At 44.9% G+C, this 18,348-nt stretch overlaps 1 protein-coding gene across 2 annotated transcripts; it reads right to left on the bottom strand.

Moving 5' to 3' along the window:
• Positions 1-2,487: 2,487 nt before the first annotated feature.
• Positions 2,488-18,245, bottom strand: Phf7 (PHD finger protein 7). 2 transcript variants are annotated; one of them, XM_052733660.1, is made up of 10 exons: positions 17,491-18,245; positions 15,632-15,684; positions 14,774-14,865; positions 6,442-6,543; positions 5,934-6,058; positions 5,322-5,544; positions 4,666-4,772; positions 4,117-4,233; positions 3,368-3,489; positions 2,488-2,995 (listed from the first exon to the last, which is right to left on the bottom strand). In XM_052733660.1, exons 1-10 carry the CDS (start codon positions 17,511-17,513, stop codon positions 2,961-2,963), a joined length of 999 nt encoding a protein of 332 aa, XP_052589620.1. In that variant the 5' UTR covers positions 17,514-18,245; the 3' UTR covers positions 2,488-2,960. The 2 variants fall into 2 exon arrangements, 1 of the variants encoding a protein (XP_052589620.1); XR_008217154.1 differs by lacking the exon at positions 2,488-2,995 and having other exon boundaries at positions 3,377-3,489; positions 3,935-4,233.
• Positions 18,246-18,348: the final 103 nt, after the last annotated feature.

Below are 18,348 nucleotides of genomic sequence, written 5' to 3'. Positions count from 1 at the left end.
CCCTAGTGTACAGCTAGATGCCTCTGGTGATAGTTAGGGAGACTGGAACTAGAGGTAAGATCTGGGAAAGGAGGAAGTTAAGGAAGGAGGGTCCGAGCCAACTTGTGTAAAGCTATTTCTTAAGGTCCACCTGACCTAGGCAGTGTCTCCTTGTGGGATTTAACTTAAGTCAGGAGACTTGCATGTGGACTGTTATCACTGTTAGTCCTTGAAAGTGGCTAAGGGAGATATCTGATTCCAGGGAAAGCCTTTCCTGAGGCTGTTCTCCAAATACCTAGAATGTGTATGTCCACAGAGTGATCAGTCCACACTGTTAGCCCTTCTTAGGGAAAAGTCAATTGGGAAAACTATGAAGGCACACATGATTTTCATAACAGAAGACAGCTGATATATAACAAGCCAATAACACCAAAAGCTCCTTGGAATATGGCTTCCTCTGGAGGAATTCCCTGATCCCTCCAGGTAGTGACTTTGCCATAACCAGCTGAGTTTTTTTTTTTTTTTTTTTTCTCCCAAGACAGGGTTTCTCTGTGTAGCTTTGGCACCTATCCTGGAACTCACTCTGTAGCCCACTGGCCTCGAACTCACAGAGATCCACCTGCCTCTGCCTCTTGAGTGCTGGGATTGAAGGCGTGTGCCGCAGCCGCCACCACCACCACCTGGCACCAGCTGAGTTCTTATGATATATTCCTGCAGCCCGCAACACACAGCCAGTGCTACACAGTGAAACCTTGTCTTGAAAAACAAACAAACAAACAAAAATAGTCAACTAAAGCAATTGTGGCTCAAAGCTGTCATTTTAGTACTTGAAAGGCTGAGGCCAGCCTAGGCTGCAGTCAGTTCCAGGCCAGCCTGGGCTGCAGAACAAGACATGTCCTGCCCATCAAACCTATGAAGTGGAAAATGAAGAAAAGGGGCCCAGTTCCGGGAAGCCCTAGGAGAGTGGTTGTTCAGAAGACCCAGGAGCAGCCAGCTTAGGCTAGAAGGCGGCCTCCCGGAAAAGAGGCACAACTGACAGTGATACACTATCTAGAGTTAGCAATAGGTAAAAGGGCAAGTAAAAGAGGCAGTGATGGCACAGGCCGTTAATGCCAGCACTCCAGAGGCAGAGCCATGCAGATCTCTGTGGGTTCAAGGCCACCCTGGTCTACCTACATAGCAAGTGCTGGGCCAGCCAGGGCTACTACATATCAAGATACTGTCGCAAAAGACAACAGTGCCTCTCCACCCCTACCCCAAACACACAAGAAAGCCAAAAAGGGCAGTGACTAATCTAGGGAAAGGAAAGTGAAAACATAATGTATTATCTGGATCAGCAGTAAATCACATTATCATAGTCATGATATCTAAATTATCATGAGAGACTGAAAATGGGAATTTCCTAAGGTACTAAACCCGTTCTAACATAAGAAGTCAATGATGTCTAATATTACTAAATCAAGAAACTGCTTAAAAATGGCGGTAGTTGCCTTTAGGAAAGAGGACTAGAAATAGAGAAGGGTGAGTTAAGAGTGGTTTTCATTATTATCCTTTTAGGACTTAACGGCCTAATGACTTTCATAAGTATGTAAGTGCTGGGGGGTGAGTGGTGCCAGGACCTTGCATATGGTAAGCATGTGTCCTACCACTGAGCTCCACTCCTAGGCACTGCCGATTTTTAAATGAATGTACTACAGATTTAAAAATACATACCTTAACATATTAAAAAGAATATATTACTTCCCTGTATATTTTAATGGTGACAAAACAATGCTGATGCTTTCAAGTGAATCTAGTCGAATCTGAAGGCAATCACCATCTACATCTTGGATCTAAGTCTGCAGGATTTAGCAATATTTGAAATGAGAACACTGTCCTCCACTGTTAGTGGCAATGACTCACTGAAACCTAGGGAATTCAGTATGTGGCAATGCTCTGAGTTTCTCCCACTAACCCAAGCCCCATAAAATCATTAAAAACATATAAATGTAAGATAGGCTCTATTCAGTTTCTCCCCAGGCCCTCTGCCAGATTCCCATCCTAGCTGCCTTGCCTAATGTGGATGCTGTGCTCTGCAAGTTCAAGTTACACTAGTCAGGAATGCTCCAGCCACCAGGCAGTGGGGCTCTGGGTGCTCACTCTAGCTGGAGAGCTAAGACCACACTGGCTAGAGTGCAAGCCTGCCCCACCTAAGTATGGCAATCCTATTAGGTTGAGTCCAGGGCCCTCGGCCTTGCTACAAGGGCCTGTTCTCAGACCAAAGTGGACTGCTAAGCTGGCTCACTGCCCAGAACTTAGGCACTTATTTGCATAAGGGTGACACTCTATGCCCCTGGAATCCCAGTGACCCTGCAAGCTGATTCCTTCCCAAAGAACACATCTATGCTCTATGTTCAATAGTGTAGTGACTCATTTTGGGGATCAGAAGGCTGAGTTCTCTTATACCTTCACTCTACCCTCCAGATTCCTTAGTGTACTAGATAGAGAAAATTCCTAAGGAGCCACCACTGGAGAGACAACTTTATTTGTAGATAACAAATGGCTGAAGCAGGAAGAGGCCCATGAGAACCATCTGGAGTGGAAGAATCTTGGTGAGAGAGGAAAAGGAGTGAGGAGAAAGAGCAGAGGAGCCCTTACACTCAGCTGTTGGCGTGGAGACTCAGTTCTACTCTCGGCCTCCCCAGACCTCACTTGGCTGCTAGCCTCACTGCTGGCCCCTTTTGTCTCAAGCTTTCAAATGCTACCTCTCCAAACCACTGTCTCTGGCAGCAGCAGCTCCTCTGAAGCTGTTACTTGGGTTTTTTGCAGCCCTTAGAGATTCTGTCTCCTTTGGATCTCCAGGAGCGCCTTCTTCGGCCGCCAGAGGACTCAGGCTTTTCTAGTAGGGAAGGGCGTAGCCACGCAGTCCAGGAAGAGTCTGGATTCTCTTCCAGGTTGGTGGCCCTGAAGTGATGCTCCTGGGAATGGAAGGTATTGCTACATCAGGGGATGTCACCCAAGTCTTCAGATATGTAATCTGTGGGGAAAGAAAGGTAGAGAAGAGAAGGTAAACTCAGCCCTCAGTTTCTCCTGTGGACAGGTCTTTAAACCCTCACCAGCAGCTTTCAAAGCTATAGTGCCCGGTCAAAGCTCCCTTCTGTGACATGCTTTCCCCATTCCCAGGCATGACAAGTCCCCATCCCCATCCCAGTTCTTTGGTTTCTTGAGACAGGGTTTCTCTGTGTAGCCCTGGCTGTCCTGGAACTCACTCTGTAGACCAGGCTGGCCTTGAACTCAGAGATCTACCTAGGCCGCTTTGTCTCCCTAGTACTGGGATTAAAGGCATGCACTGCCACCACCTCCTAGCTCCCATCTCAGTTCTTATACCAGACCATCCTTCAAACCTTACCCATGGTTGAAGCAAGTGAACACTCATTACACTCCCATTTCTTGCTGTTAGGTCTAAGAGAGGAGCAGTCTCGGTGGGTTCCATGGGATCCACATGTAGCACACAGAATGAGGCGCCACCGCCTATGGAAGAGCCATGGAGAGATGTAGGGCCAATCAGGACACCAACTGTCACTTTTGAATGTTACCTACCATCCAACCTCAGTCATGAGGAGAACTTCCTGGGAATTTTTTTTTATGTGTATTGGTGTTTTGCCTGCATGCATGTATATGTGCCATGTGCATACAATATCTGTGGAGGCCAAAGAAGGTGTCAGAGTCCCTGGGACTGGAGTTGTAGACAGCTGGGAGCTGCCATGTGGATGTTAAGAATAGGGCATGGGTCTTTTGGAAGGGCAGTTGGTGATCTTAACCACTAAGCTATCTCTCCAACCCCAAGGGCATTTTATTTTAATTTAATTTTACTATACACATTTACTACACCCTGTGGCTCTGGGATGCTGAGTTGATTCTAAGAGGCGACAGGTGGGCACATCACCCAGCAGGATGAATCTGGAAAGGAACTGACCCTGAATGTCTCTTCAGTGGGCACAAACAGCAGACCCTGCAGAGGAGACCTGCCCATTTGTGCATGAATCAGTCAGGGGCTGGTCAAAAGTGGGACTTGGCAACTGGGCTCATCCAGAGGGTTGTAGACAAGAGCAGACTTCCTGCTTTCTGAGATGGCGCTGCCCAGGAGCTTCTTCCTACCCTTCATCCTCGAAGCTGTCCCTGCCTTGTTCGTACAGACAGATGGGGGCATCACAATGTTGATAGCGCTGATACAGCTCTGAGAAAGCCCCTGGCTCCAGTTCCCAGGCAGCATCTCTGCAGGAAGAAAAGAAGGCAGTTGTTAGGGGATACACAGTCTGCTGGTGAACCTTTGTTTACTAGGAAGAATCCAAGCTACACACAGCAGGAGTTCAAAGGCTGCCTGAGCACTGCCAACAAGACTGGGCAAGCAGTCTGGCTGCGAGAAGAGGACTAATGCACTGGCGTGGAACATGGGGGTTCCTTAGTTCCACCCTGGAGTACAAACTCCCCATCCCCAGACATCTGTTAGGTTTTAAAGCACCTTTTCAGGAAAAGGCCTTCTGCCCACTTCCCTCTCCCTTTTCTTGGATGATTGAAAAGCACTCTCCTCACTTCATGGTACATCAGCGCCTCAGTGGCTGCCAATCTCTGAACTATCCTCACATTCACCTCCTGTCTAGAAATCCAAACAACCCACTCCCTGGCTCAGCTCCTGCCACGCACTACCTGTCTGGAATGTGAATCCCCATTCTCAGCATCTCCTGGGGAAACTCTTCTCGGTTGTTACACTGGGGGCACTTGAAGAAGTGCTTGGCTGATGTGTGGGCATATTTCTGTAAGAGAAGGCGGTATTTGTGAAACCGGTCAGGCCACCTGCCCACTCCCACCCTCACCGCAGGGGAGTTCAGGAAAGGCAGTTTGGGCGTACTCAGATGGGGGCTGCCACCAGGTGTCAGGCCTGTGCCCAGAATGCTTTTGAAGAGCTGCCGGGAGTGCCTCAGTTGTCATCTCTGGCTGTGGGGCTTGGCGGTGCTGACTCAGCAGGGGTCAGGTATTTGGATACATTCCCTTTTCTTTCATCTTGGTAGTGAGGCTGATTTTGAGCTCTGAATCATTCTTGGAAATACCCATTTGTTTTTGGCAATCCTGATGATTTTGCCTAGTCTAAATCTTACTATAAATGAGACTCTAGGCCAAGGATAACCAGAGACTGAGTTGACTATTCCCTCACTGACCCGGAAGCAGTTCCTGTTTACAGGCCTGCAGTGTGTAGTTCTGAAGCTTAGACATGCCTGAGCATTCCCAGGTTGCCTTGGTTCCAAGCACAGAGCCAGAGCAATCATGGAAGGCCCCCCTCCCTCCCCAGAGCAGGGAGAGCCCACCTGGATACACCTGCGGTGGTAGACAGCTTGATTACAACATGGGCCCCGGATATTCTCAACACTTATTCGGGATAAGTCTTCGCAACACAAGACGCAGCTTTCCTCCTCCAGACCCTCCTGCTGGATGTCCTGTGTTGGGCGATGTTTCCCACAAAATGATCTGTGGTGGGTAAACAGACTGGGTTTCTGGCTTGTCACTGATGCAGATTCCCAGCTGCCTGACCTAGCAAGGGCAATCAATTATTGGCTTGGTGCCCAGTGAATAGCTATACCCCTCAGAAAAGCAGGTGAAGAACCATTACATGACTTCTCATGGCTGCTTATACACTAAGCAAAGCTCGAGGACTGTCTCCATAGCTTTCCATTATTGAAAGCCCTATTTAGTTATGAACAGCTGTCTAAGAACCCCAGCTGTTTGTAATTTAAGGAGGGGACAGGAAGCAAGAAGAAACTCCTGTGAAACTTCCAAGTCAAGACACTGTTTCCCATCATTAAGTGGAGGGACAGATTTGTTGGAGAATGCACACAGTCTCATGAGAACTGGGTCCTGATTTCAGGGGTGTCTAAACAGTAGGTTACAGAAAGGCAACCCAACCCTCCTTCCACACTCACTTGTACTCTCCAAAAAACTGTGAAAGGCAACCCCTTTCTTGGCCACAGGGAAGATGGAAGTTTTTGACACACTGCTCGTTCTGGCATTTGATAGCAGCTCCCTTTTGCTTGCACACAAAGCAGATCTGCAAATGAGAGATTCCAGACAATGTTTTGTGACCCGAGAAAGACAAACAGAGGTTGTGGTTCTTCTATGACTGGAAATTCTGGGAAGCAACAGCTATTCCCTTTCCCTCAGTGGTCCAGGGCACCCTAGAACTGAACTTCAAGAAGTGCTGCATTTTATTTTCTCAGGGTGCTGCATCCCCTCTTTGCTGAGGAAACATTCCAGAAGAGATGGGACCTAAGACAAGGTCTTGGGCTAGGGGTGTAGCTCAGTGGTAGAGGGCTTGCTTATCATACCCTGGCCCTGGGTTTGTCTCCCAGAGACAGACAGACAGACAGACGAATTCTGAAACATGTATGAGAAGAGGCCTACCCCAAGGTCCCCATTTCAGGAAATTCTAACCTTCTTAGAAGCCCGGGCTGCCTCCTTTTTGATGTCTTCAGGCATAAATCCATGGAGACCTTTCTTGGGTTGGCCCTTCTGAGGCAACTTGCTAGATAGGATCTAGGGGAGCAGCAGAACCAGGCTGTTTGTCAGTGACACAGTACAGTGGGGTAACGATGACTAAGAAATGGAGCTTGGTGGAACATATTTGCATATACAGACAATCTATTTAATGAAGTCTGATATAATGGTATGTATTGGATACTCCAGCACTTTCTAATTATTAGCTCTTTGGACAACCCAATGAGGAGAAACATAACTTGTTAGAGGCCACTGAGCTGCAGAACCAGTGCCTTTGTGCAGTGCTAGTCTGCCCCGCATTTGCTCCTGCATTATGTGAACACTGGGGACATGCTCTCCTGATGGACTCACTTCATGCTTATAAAAACAGAAGCTAGCCGGGCGGTGGTGGCGCACGCCTTTAATCCCAGCACTCGGGAGGCAGAGCCAGGCGGATCTCTGTGAGTTCGAGGCCAGCCTGGGCTACCGAGTGAGTTCCAGGAAAAGGCGCAAAGCTACACAGAGAAACCCTGTCTCGAAAAAAAAAAAAAAAAAAAACCAAAAAAAAAAAAAAAAAAAAAAAAAAACAGAAGCTATTGTGGCTTTCGTTTCACAGAGGCCACTGAAGTATAAATGTGGCAAGTGACATGGCTGGAACCACATGGCAAGGAACTACAAAGCCGGCCCTATAGAACCTGAGCTCTTACCCCTTTTGCTGTATTTCCCTTTAGTACAGGGTTTTTTAGAATTTTTCTCAGAGTATTATAGGAAGGTAAATGGGATTTTAAAGTCTCCTTTAATGGCCATTCTGCATTAATAAGAAACGGTTAGGAGTTGCACTTTTACTCTTTTTTTTTCGAGACAGGGTTTCTCTGTGTAGCTTTGCGCCTTTCCTGGAACTCACTCTGTAGCCCAGGCTGGCCTCGAACTCACGGAGATCCGCCTGGCTCTGCCTCCCGAGTGCTGGGATTAAAGGTGTGTGCCACCACCGCCTGGCCGAGTTGCACTTTTAAAAACATATTTTAAAGAGATGTTTCTTTAAAAGTGTTCAAAGATGATTCAATGGGTAATTAAGAAAAAAAAAGCTATATGGTTCTATTAAATTCATTGGGACATGCTGCTCATCTTAAGACTATTTCAAAAGTATTAGGATATTGGGCTTCTTGCAGTGGTTATAAAATGTGTAATGGGAGCTTAGGTTATATATATATATATTTTTTTGTTTTGTTTTGTTTTGTTTTTCGAGACAGGGTTTCTCTGTGTAGCTTTGCACCTTTCCTGGAACTCGCTTTGGAGACCAGGCTGGCCTCGAACTCACAGAGATCCGCCTGGCTCTGCCTCCCGAGTGCTGGGATTAAAGGCGTGCGCCACCACCGCCCGGCGATTTTTTAAAAGATTTTTTAGTGTGTATGAGTGTTTGTCTTCATGTATGTGTGTGTGCAGTCCATAAGGAGATCGGAAGAGGAGGTCAGAGTCACTAGAACTGGAGTTCCAGATGTTTGTGAAATGCCTTGAGGACTCTAGGAACCAAACGCTGGCCCTTTGGAAGAGCAGTGAATACTCTTACACCGAGCCATTTCTCTAGCCCCAATATTTATTTTTGAGACAGTCTGTGTAGTCCAGGCTGGTCTTGAACTTGTGATACTCCTGCCTCAGTCTTCCAAGTCCATCATTTAATCCTGCTTTAACATTATAGAGAGATGATCCTATGTTAGATGACTTGGATTATAGCTATAGGTTCCTAATGATGCTTAAAACATTTCACACATTTTATCACTATCTCAAGGCTTTATCATGAGTGATTTTTGTTTTAGTTATATTTCAAAATACTAGTCATGTTTTTTTACAATGAGCATGTGCTATTTCTTCCTTTCTTTTCTTTCAAGACAGGGTTTCTCTGTGTAACAGTCCTGGCTGTGCTGGAACTCGCTTTGTAGACCAGGCTGGCCTTGAACTCACTTAGATCCACCTGCCTCTGCCTCCCAAGTGCTGGGATTAAAGGTGTGCACCACCACCACCCCACCAAGCCTGTGCTATTTCTACAAACAACAACAAAAAAATCAATAAAGAACAGAAACAATTCAAATGTTATTAAAATTTTTTTTTGAGACAAGGTTTCTCAGTGTAGCCCTGGCTGTCCTGGAATTTGCTTTGTAGATCAGGCTGGTCTCAAACTCATGAAGATCCACCTGCCTCTGCCTCCCAAGTGCTGGGACTAAAGATATGTGCCACCATGCCAACGTTTTTTTTTTAATGATTTATTTTTATTTCATGTGCATTGGTGTTTTGCCTGCATGTGTCTGTCGGGTCCTCTGGAACTGGAGTTACAGTTATGAGCTGCCACGTGGGTGCTGGGAATTGAATCCAGGTCCTCTGTAAGAGTACCTAGTGCTCTTAAATGATGAGCCATCTCTCCATCTCATCCTTTTAAAATTTTTGATATCTACTTATTTTTTTGAGACAGTCTTATATAACCCAGGCTGACTCTGAACTCAAAATCATCTGCCTCTGCCTCCCAAGTGCTGAGATTATAAGTGTGCACCATCATGCCCAGTCTAAATACTCTTTAACAGGAGTTTAATATTTTGGGAACATCCATACTATGAGACACCAGTCAGCTACTTAAAAACTAGGTTTTTATGTTGTATATGAAGAGATCTCCAAAATACATGAGATGGAAAGAAAACTCTACAAAACATTGTATATGTTTATGTTAAAATGTATATGCTTATTAATGCACCAGAATTAACCAAGCCCTAACACCTAGCAGGACTTACAAGAAAGGAAAATCACAAATCAATTTTTCTCATGATAGATATAAAAAAGGGAAAAGATTAGTAAGTTGAGCCCAGCCCCATATTCAAAGAATAATTATAGCATGACCAAGAAGTGCCTGTACCAGGAATGCAAGATTAGTTTGACTTTAGATAATCCAGTTGGTATAACAAACCATAAAAAGAGAAAAATCAAGATCACATCAGTAGACGCCAAAAACATTTCCAAAACTCAATACACATTTGTGATATCCTCAGCAAACTAGGAATAAGAGAATTTCAATCTGACAAAACATCTGTGAAAGTTTAAAGCTAATGTATTTATAATGATGAAAAACTAGATGCTGTCCCAATGCTGTGAGAAAGACATCGATAATTATTTACACTACTTCTATTGAACATTGGATTGAAGGCCCTAGCCAGTTAAAAAGGCAAGAAGAAATAAAAGGCAAAAACTGGGGGCTGGAGATGAGCTCAGCTGGTAGAGTACCTGCCTAGCAGGTATGGGGTCCTGAGTTCAATCTTTGGCCAACATTAGAAACTGTACAGGGGGTTGGGCGAGGGTGGCCCATGCCTTTAATTCCAGCACTCGGGAGGCAGAGGCAGGTGGATCTCTGTGAGTTCTACAGAGCGAGTTCCAGGACAGGTTCCAAAGCTACACAGAGAAACACTGTCTCAAAAAATCAAAAACAAAACAAAAATACTGGGCAGGAATCCACATAATCCACATGGTGGCTCACAGCCTTTTTTTTATTTTTTTGTTTTTTCGAGACAGAGTTTCTCTATGTAGCTTTGCGCCTTTCATGGAACTTACTCGGTAGCCCAGGCTGGACTCGAACTCACAGAGATCCACCTGGCTCTGCCTCCCAAGTGCTGGGATTAAATGCGTGTGCCACTACTGCCTGTCGGCTCACAACCTTTTATAACTCCAGTTCTAGGGGCTCGAACCCACTCTTCTGACTTCCTCAGGCACCAGGCATGCTCATGTAGGCAAAACACTCATACATATAAAGTGATTTTTCAAATAAACAAACTGAGCTTGTGGCAAATGCCTGTAATCTCAACACTTGGGAGTTCAGAGTCTGGCCTGGAGAGATGGCTTAGTCAGTAAAGCCTTGCTGCACCAGCATGAGGACCTGATGCTGGGGATGGTGATGTGTGCTTGGACTGCTGGCACTAAGGAGGCAGAGACAGCAGGGTCCCTGGAGCTGGATGGTCAGGTATTCTTGCCAGACTGGTGAGCTCCAGGATCCTGTCTGAACAAAGATGGAAACAGAGGACAGCTGATGTCAACCTCATCTCCACATGCACACATGTACGCACACAACTGAACACACAAGCACGCCTACATGAATCTGTACATACGTACACTCCCTCCCCCAACACACAAGAAGAAAGGAAGTTCAAGGTCATACTCAAACTACAGGATGAGTTTAAGGCCAGCCTGGGCTACATGAGACCCTATCTTTAAAGAAAGGACAACATTTGGAAAAGAAGCAGAACTGTCTTCAGTTACACATGATACTGACTATATATACAACCAGAGAATCCCAAATAAATAAATAAATTTTGTTGAATTGGTATGTGAATTTAACAAAATTATAGAGTACAAAATCAATATACAAAATAATTGCATTTCTGTAATTCAGCAACAAAATCTTTAGAAAAACATTTAACAAAGATTCACAATACCACCCTTTCATTCTGCAGAACAGTATGGAAAAAAATTAAAAGGTGTTATGGAAATTAGTTTAAGATGTGTTACATTCATTTATGCTGTAGAACATTTGTTTAATGATGCAAAGATGTGTTGCATTCTTTTATGTTGCATTTGTTCAACTCTGTGAAGCTGTGTTACTGTGCCTGTCTAAGACACCTGATTGGTCTAATAAAGAGCTGACCGGCCAATAGCAAGGCAGGAGAGAGAAACAGGCAGGGCTGCCAGGCAGAGAGAATAAATAGGAGGAGAAATCTAGGCTCAGGAGTGAAGAGCAAGAAGCCAAAAAAGAAGGAGAGGAGGATGCTAGGGGCCAGTCACCCAGCTACACAGCTACCCATGGAGTAAGAGTAAAGGAAGATATATAGAATAAGACAGGTTAAAAAAACCCAAAGGCAAAATGTAGTTAAAGAGAAACAGGATAATTTAAGTTAGAAAAGCTGGCTAGAAACAAGTCAAGTTAAGGCCAGGCATTCATAAGTAAGAATAAGTTTCTGTTCATTTAATTTGGGAGCTGGGTGGTGGGCCCCCAAAGAGTAAAAAAAAAAAAAAAAAAAAAAAAAAAAACCAAAAAAAACCAAACCCAAACTACAGAAAGGAATTGAGCCACTGGTGGTGAGGCATGCCTTTAATTACAGTACTCAGGAAACAGAGGCAGGTGGATCTCTGAGTTTCAGGGTAGCCTGGTCTATAGAGAGTTCCAGGGCAGTCAGGGTTACACAGAGAAACACTGTCTTGAAAAAACAAAAACAACAAAAGATAAAGGAATTGATACCCAAAAGACTGTATAATTGACCATATTTAGTTTTAAGACACTATAAAACCCCAAGAATCAAGACAGTGGAGTGCTAGTATATAAATAGACACCTCGAGACTAATGGTGTAATACATGCATGGCCAGTTGATTTTGATAAAGGCATGTAGGTACTTCAGTGGTATTTAAGTACCATTTAGGACACACAAAAATGCTAGCCATAAAAGAAAAACTGATACATGAAAATTTAAAAAAAATTTTCAAAAGATATTATTAGAAATATTATATACATACATGAAAAGAATTTATATCCAGAATATAGAAATAATTCTTACAATCCAGTAAGACAATAGAATTCAGTTTCTTTTCTTCTTCTTCCTCTTCCTTCTTTTTTTGAGACAGGGTTTTTCTGTGTAGATTCAGCTGTCTTGGAACTCACTCTGTAGCCCAGGCTGGCCTCAAACTCACAGAGATCCATCTGCCTCTGCCACCCAAGTGCTGGGATTAAATGTGTGTGCCACCACCGTGCCTGGCTTATAATCCAGTTTCTTTTAATTGGACAAAAATATTCAAACAGATTCAAAAGAAAATATGTGAATAAGCACACGAAAAGCTCAACGTCTTTATTCCTCAAAGAAGCACAAATTAAGAGCACAGTAAAATGCCAGGAGCATCTAGTAGGAAGGCTGAGACAAAAAAGACTGACAATAACAACTTTTGGTAACAAAACGGTCAGTTGCAACTCTCATAAGTTGCCAATGAGTGTGTAAACTGGTACAACAACTTTGGAAAGATGACTTGGCAACTTCACACATGTATACTTACATGTAATCAGTAATCCCACTCCTAGGCATCTGCCCAAGAGAAAGAACACATGTCACAAAAAACTTGTACATGAATGTTCTTAGCAGCTTTATTCACAAAAGTCCACCAAAAACAAAACAAATCAAATTTCCACCAACTGTTGAAAAGATAACTTTACCATGTTCAAGCATTGCTGGGGAAAAATCATTTCAGCACCCGATATAAGCCAGGCTTAATGAAACTTCTGAGTTTGAGGAGGGAAAAGCTTAGAAGAGTCAGGAGAGAGGAGCTGATAAATCTAGTAAGACTCCATGGTTAGTTCAGGATCTGGCAGGCAAACTAAAGACAGGGAGAAAGGCCAACCACGTAGAAAGGGAGACATCCTTAGGAGAGTGGCAGGAAAGAATTTATAGGGGCAATAGGAGGAGGAGAGGCAAGAGACTCAGGAAAAGACGTAGGACTTGGCAATCTCGCCAGAGAGAGGATTCCAGTAGCATGGGAATAGAGACACAGGGAGGGAAGGGGTAAGTGCCACAGGACCGACAGAATCTCAAACTGAAAGCATCCCCAGGGGATCGAGACTTGTCAGAGAGATGCCCAGGATCAGTGGACAGGCGTCCCTTGTCCACATTGATGGGGAGCACTGGAGGGTGTAGGGAGGCTTGCCTGGCACACTAGTATGACTTTTGTATTGAGCTCCAGTGAGCCAGAGACAGAGCAGGCAGCTTGGAGAGGACACTTACCTGAAAGATAAGTGAATAGAGTAGTGGAGGAGAGAAAAATGCTGGAGAGGTTTGTAGTCAAATTTGGTAGGTGGCAGGAGTCAGAAGAAGCAAATGATGTGCACCCAGGAGGGCCAAATCAACAGTGTGGTTACAAGAGGCAGAGCCCCTTTAGGATGGGGCCCAATGTTTCTTCCCTTGTTCCTGCACTAGATGTAAGCAGGGGTGCAGTGAAACAACCGAGCAAGACCACTTGATGGGTGCAAAGGAATGTTTACTGGAAATATGAACCTGCCGCATGGCTATCTCTTGTGTGATAGACAGAGACTAGTCAGTAATAGGAGTTGTGTTTTGGAGAGAAGAAGGTGAGTTAGTTGAAGAGCCTGCGAACTAGCATGGGGCTTTGATCTGCTGGAGGCTTGCTCCAGTTAATAGGGAACTAGATGCCCTTTCCGCTGGTAGGTGGCTGTGGGGGCGAGCAGATAAGGGAAGAAATGGCTTTTCTTGACAAACAGAAACTCACTTTACAAGGTTTCTGAAGAATGCTGATTTTAAGTAACAATCCTTCTGTTTATTTGGTCACAGTCTAGCCTGAACTGGGCCCAGACTGTCACTTTTGGGGTTGGGACCTAACAGAAAGAACATAAACTGTACAGTTTAATTTATATCAAGTAAAATAATAGGCAAAAATAATCCTTCTAGTGATTAACTCTGGTGGTACTTACTAGAAGAGGGCATGAGGTGAATTTTCTGAGGTGACTAAAAAGTTATTTTGGTGTGGATGGTAATTACATGGGGATATACAATTTATCAAAAATAAAGGGCTGGAGATATGGCTCAGCAGTTAAGAGCACTGGCTGCTCTTGGGCAAGACCAGGGTTTGGGTCCTAGTTATCCACATGGTAGCTCACAACTGCCTGTAATTCCACTCCTAGGGGTCTAATGCCCTCTTCTGGCCTCTGAAGGCACTGCACATACATGGTACACAGACATATATACAGGTAAAATACATAAAATAAAAATAAATAAATCTTTAAAAAACTCATCCGACTGTACTTAAGATTGGTTCATTTTATAGTATTCTGGTTATATTCATTAAAAAAAGTATACTGGGGAAAATTAACTGGAAGAAAATTTAAATGAACATTTGTTTCTCGGAGGCAGGGAGGAAGAAGGAATATGATTTAAGGAAGAGGGCTATTATGTTTTATACTGTCAGGATTATGTCATTTGTTATTTAAAATATAGATTTTTTTGTTTTTGTTTTTGTTTTTCGAGACAGGGTTTCTCTGTGTAGCTTTGAGCCAGGCTGGCCTCGAACTCACAGAGATCCGCTTGCCTCTGCCTCTCGAGTGCTGGGATTAAAGGCGTGCGCCACCACCACCCGGCTAAAATATAGATTTTAAAAGATTAAAAACTGTAAGGAAAAACAAGCAGCTGTAAATTTGAGGCTAGATGCAGAAGTGCCTGTTTAGCAAAAGCTGTAAGACACGTAGAGCAGCGAGGGCCTTATACTCACAAGACAGAAATAGTGCACATAAAGACTGTTTTTCTGAAGGAAGTCTCCTAGTTTTTCAGGATCGCCAGGTTCTTGAAGGCACAGCAGGCAAACTGGAAGAGTGAACATTAAGAACAAAGGCTTGGCTCAAGCTGACCACTGAGAATAGAAAAGTGGAGCTCACCGTCTAGGAACAGCAGAGTCGAGGCTCCTTTACTTACAAAGGGCTTTTAGCCGGATAAACTCTCCACACATGAAACTTCCTACGTTGGAGGTGCATTTACTACATGGAGCCTAGGGAACACCATAGCTTAGCAGCACAGTATACCGCAAATAGTTGGTTGTTTCCTATTATGCTTGTGTGGCTTACTGGGAGCTGTGCCTTGCTGCCAGTGCCCAGCACTGCAAGAGCATATTGTACTAGCTATCATTAGCTTGGGAAAAGATCAAAACCCTAAATATGAAGTGTGGTTTCTGTTGATGCACGGCACTTTTGCATCACCTTAATGTAAAAACGAAACAAGCTAAAACATTGTAGTCAGGAAGCATCCTTATCAGGAATAGGGTAATTCTGGCAAGAATAAAAGTTAACTATTGTTGGGTATCAGGCCTTGATATAATTTTGGTCACATTGACAGCGTAGGCTGCGACTAACACTTTTTACTGTTTTGTTCTCATCTGGCTTTAATTAAATTCTTTCTTGAACGTCAGCTATGAAACTTTGAAACTACAGACACTGAAGTCTTTGGGATCTTAATCTAAGAGAACTGGGAAAGAAGTGGGGTTGACAGTGAAAGCTGCAGGTTGGCTGCCCCGCTGGCATGGCCTTCTCCGCTAATGGCTGGCAGTAGCAACTCAATACCACCTCATCTCTCTTACCAGGACCTGAAGATAGCTTCCTCTGGGTTACCTTCTTAGTCCTGGCAGTTTTTCTATAGAAGAGAAAAAAATGTAAGGACACTACCGACAAGCCTTCTGAATTTCCCTTAAAATGCCACCAGTAATCTGATTAAAGACCAAATTCTCTAAAGGCTTTTCACATTTCATTTTTAAAGTATAAAACACACTGAATTATTTGAGGCTAGGACCATCTCAGTGCATGTGCTGCCTGTGCTGAATGAATTCAAGAGTAACCCTTCTTTTACTTTCTTCTGCCAATTACCCAGAGTGCACTGAAATGACACTGACGTTGGCTGGTTCCCAGCGCTAGGCACTACACTTGCTCCTTTATCATGAATTAGGTCAACAACTCTGCAGAACATTCTACAAAGGCAATACTATCATAATGCATATTTTTGAGTAAATTGAGGCATAAATGATTTGCCTCCAGCCTTGCAGTCATCAAGCAGTACAGGTGTGATAGAGATTTATCTAATAAAGTCCCACACTTGTCACTGTGCCACTGGGGACATGTCGCACAGGTGTTGGCTTTCATACTGTCTAGCCCTACCTAGCCAAAGGGAGCAGAAAATGCAACATGTGTCAATGGCCACTGTATCTTCCCAACTCTTTCAGGTCACCTACTCTACCTCAATCTTGGGCGTTCCTTCTTTTCTCTTATTGTCTTCATTTGCTTCCTTCTTTCCTTCCTATCTAGAATTCTTTCGTACTATTATGAAGACAACACAGGCTTTTCCAGCTATAAATATAAACAAGGTAGATTAGCAATTTAATTTTACATTTGGTTATCAAGTTCTACAAGATCAAAGCAGCAGTGCACTTTTCAACTCATTCACTAAAAGGGGTATATCTAATAGTCATGCCAGTACTGGCCAATAATAACCCAATTGTGCCAAGAACTGTTCTAGGCACTTACCACACACTGAGACACACTTATCACCCTTATTTTCAAGTTGAGGAGACTGAGGCACAGGTCAGAATCAGTGATCCAAGGTGAGACTTGAAGTTTCAGAGGCTAACATCAACTCTCATGTTAGAAAGTCATCACACAGCAGTGTAAGATGTTGGAACCATTGAGTGACCTAGTTAAACGGTTCTTTGCTAAGTGCTGGGGACAACACTCAAGAAAAATGGACCTTCTGTACCCAAGTGTGGGTGCCTTTTCTATCCAGTTAGATAAGGTAGCTCTTTCCTATCGAAAAGAATCTGAGAGAGTTGGCAGCTTAAAAGCCACAACTCCATCTAGTTGAGGGAGAAATAACAATGAAGATCACCCCCTTAGCTCTTCTTTTTACCAGCCTCAGAGGGCCATTGAGGCTTGGCCTGTCCCATCCTTGTCTAGATGTAAACTAAGTAAAATGCCACTCCTGCTACCCATGTAAGCAGATTACAAAGTTACCCAGGTTTCACTGGTCATTACAAAGTCTCCAGAAGTGTACTGGGATGAGGGAAGTGGGGGGAGTCACCCTACAAAGGGCTATGTCTAGTAAGGGGAAGAAGGGCAACATTTCTTAAAGAGAGTCCAGTGACATACTGAGGTCACTCCAGAGACATACACTTCAGTACCCAGAGCCTCAGATCAAGGCTGGGGATTATGATTATCTTCACGAACGTCTAACTATTCTACATAAATACTAGCTGCTACAAGCCATGGAAACTTCAGGCTAGGTTTTCCCAGCACAGGAGGTGCAGTTAACAGAGCTGACATCTGTTTTCTTACTAAACATGGATAGACGGGAGATGTTGTGGCTCTAACCTTGCTATTTCCCTATGGGATCTACTTTAACCACTTCCTAGTTGTTGGCGCTAAACCCAACCGTGTTAGAATAGAAATAAACCTTGAGACTTCAGTCCTTTGCATCGCTGGACCACGACGTTACTTGAGTAGGAGTCTGTGCACACTGGCAGTTACAAGATGGGACAGTCTTCAAAACAGTCGAGGACGGGACGTGGCAAAAGCAAGTTGCTCAGTCCTTGACTTCCTAACTAGGCGGATGCTTGCTGAAAACGTTTTCAAGTTGTTTCACTGTTATAAAAGTGTTGAGTAAATGCTTGCTGAGAAAATTAAAAATATAGTGACGTGTTCGGCTCCGCCGCTGCCAGAATAAACGATTTATTTGGAAAATACGTGTCGGTGTGGCCACAACCGTCCCCGGAAGGTAACAGCCAGAAGAGGGGCTCAAGCAGCATTCCGCGCATGCCAGACCAGGCTCGGGTCATGCCCGCCGGGCAGCCGGTGCGGGGCCAGGCTGGAGGTTGCTTCCACCTCTCGCTCCTCACGGAAGTCACCGCTCCCAGCCCGGGCTGCCCACCCAGCTGTCGCCGAGGGCGCCGCTGTCCGGGGAGCTTTATTCGTTGACCCAAGCCGTGGTAGCAGCTACTTCACGGACGGCCGCCCCGCGCGGTGACTGCGCCGTCGAAGGAGGCGAGCGCGCTAACGGGGGCTGGGTCATGCGGACTCGACGGGCCCCGGAGACCGCAGCGTTGCGGACAGTCGTTAAAACGAGGACCGCTAACGGCCGCGCGCTAACGCCCGCGCGCCCGACCCAGCCTCCCCGCGTGCGCATGCTCGCCTCAGCGCGCGCACGCACGCTTGCGCGAGCCCGCCTCTCTGCGGGTCTGCGGGCGGAAGGCAGGCCCCGGGCCGGAGTCGTCGCGGGATGATGACGTCGTACCCCCCCACCCCCGGCGCGGGC

The sequence above is a fragment of the Peromyscus californicus genome, unplaced genomic scaffold (assembly GCF_007827085.1).
Source record: "Peromyscus californicus insignis strain IS unplaced genomic scaffold, ASM782708v3 Scaffold_12__1_contigs__length_115047231, whole genome shotgun sequence".
Taxonomy (NCBI): domain Eukaryota; kingdom Metazoa; phylum Chordata; class Mammalia; order Rodentia; family Cricetidae; genus Peromyscus; species Peromyscus californicus.
The sequence above is the reverse complement of the archived record's forward strand: the minus strand, read 5'-3'. Positions and strand labels throughout refer to the sequence as shown.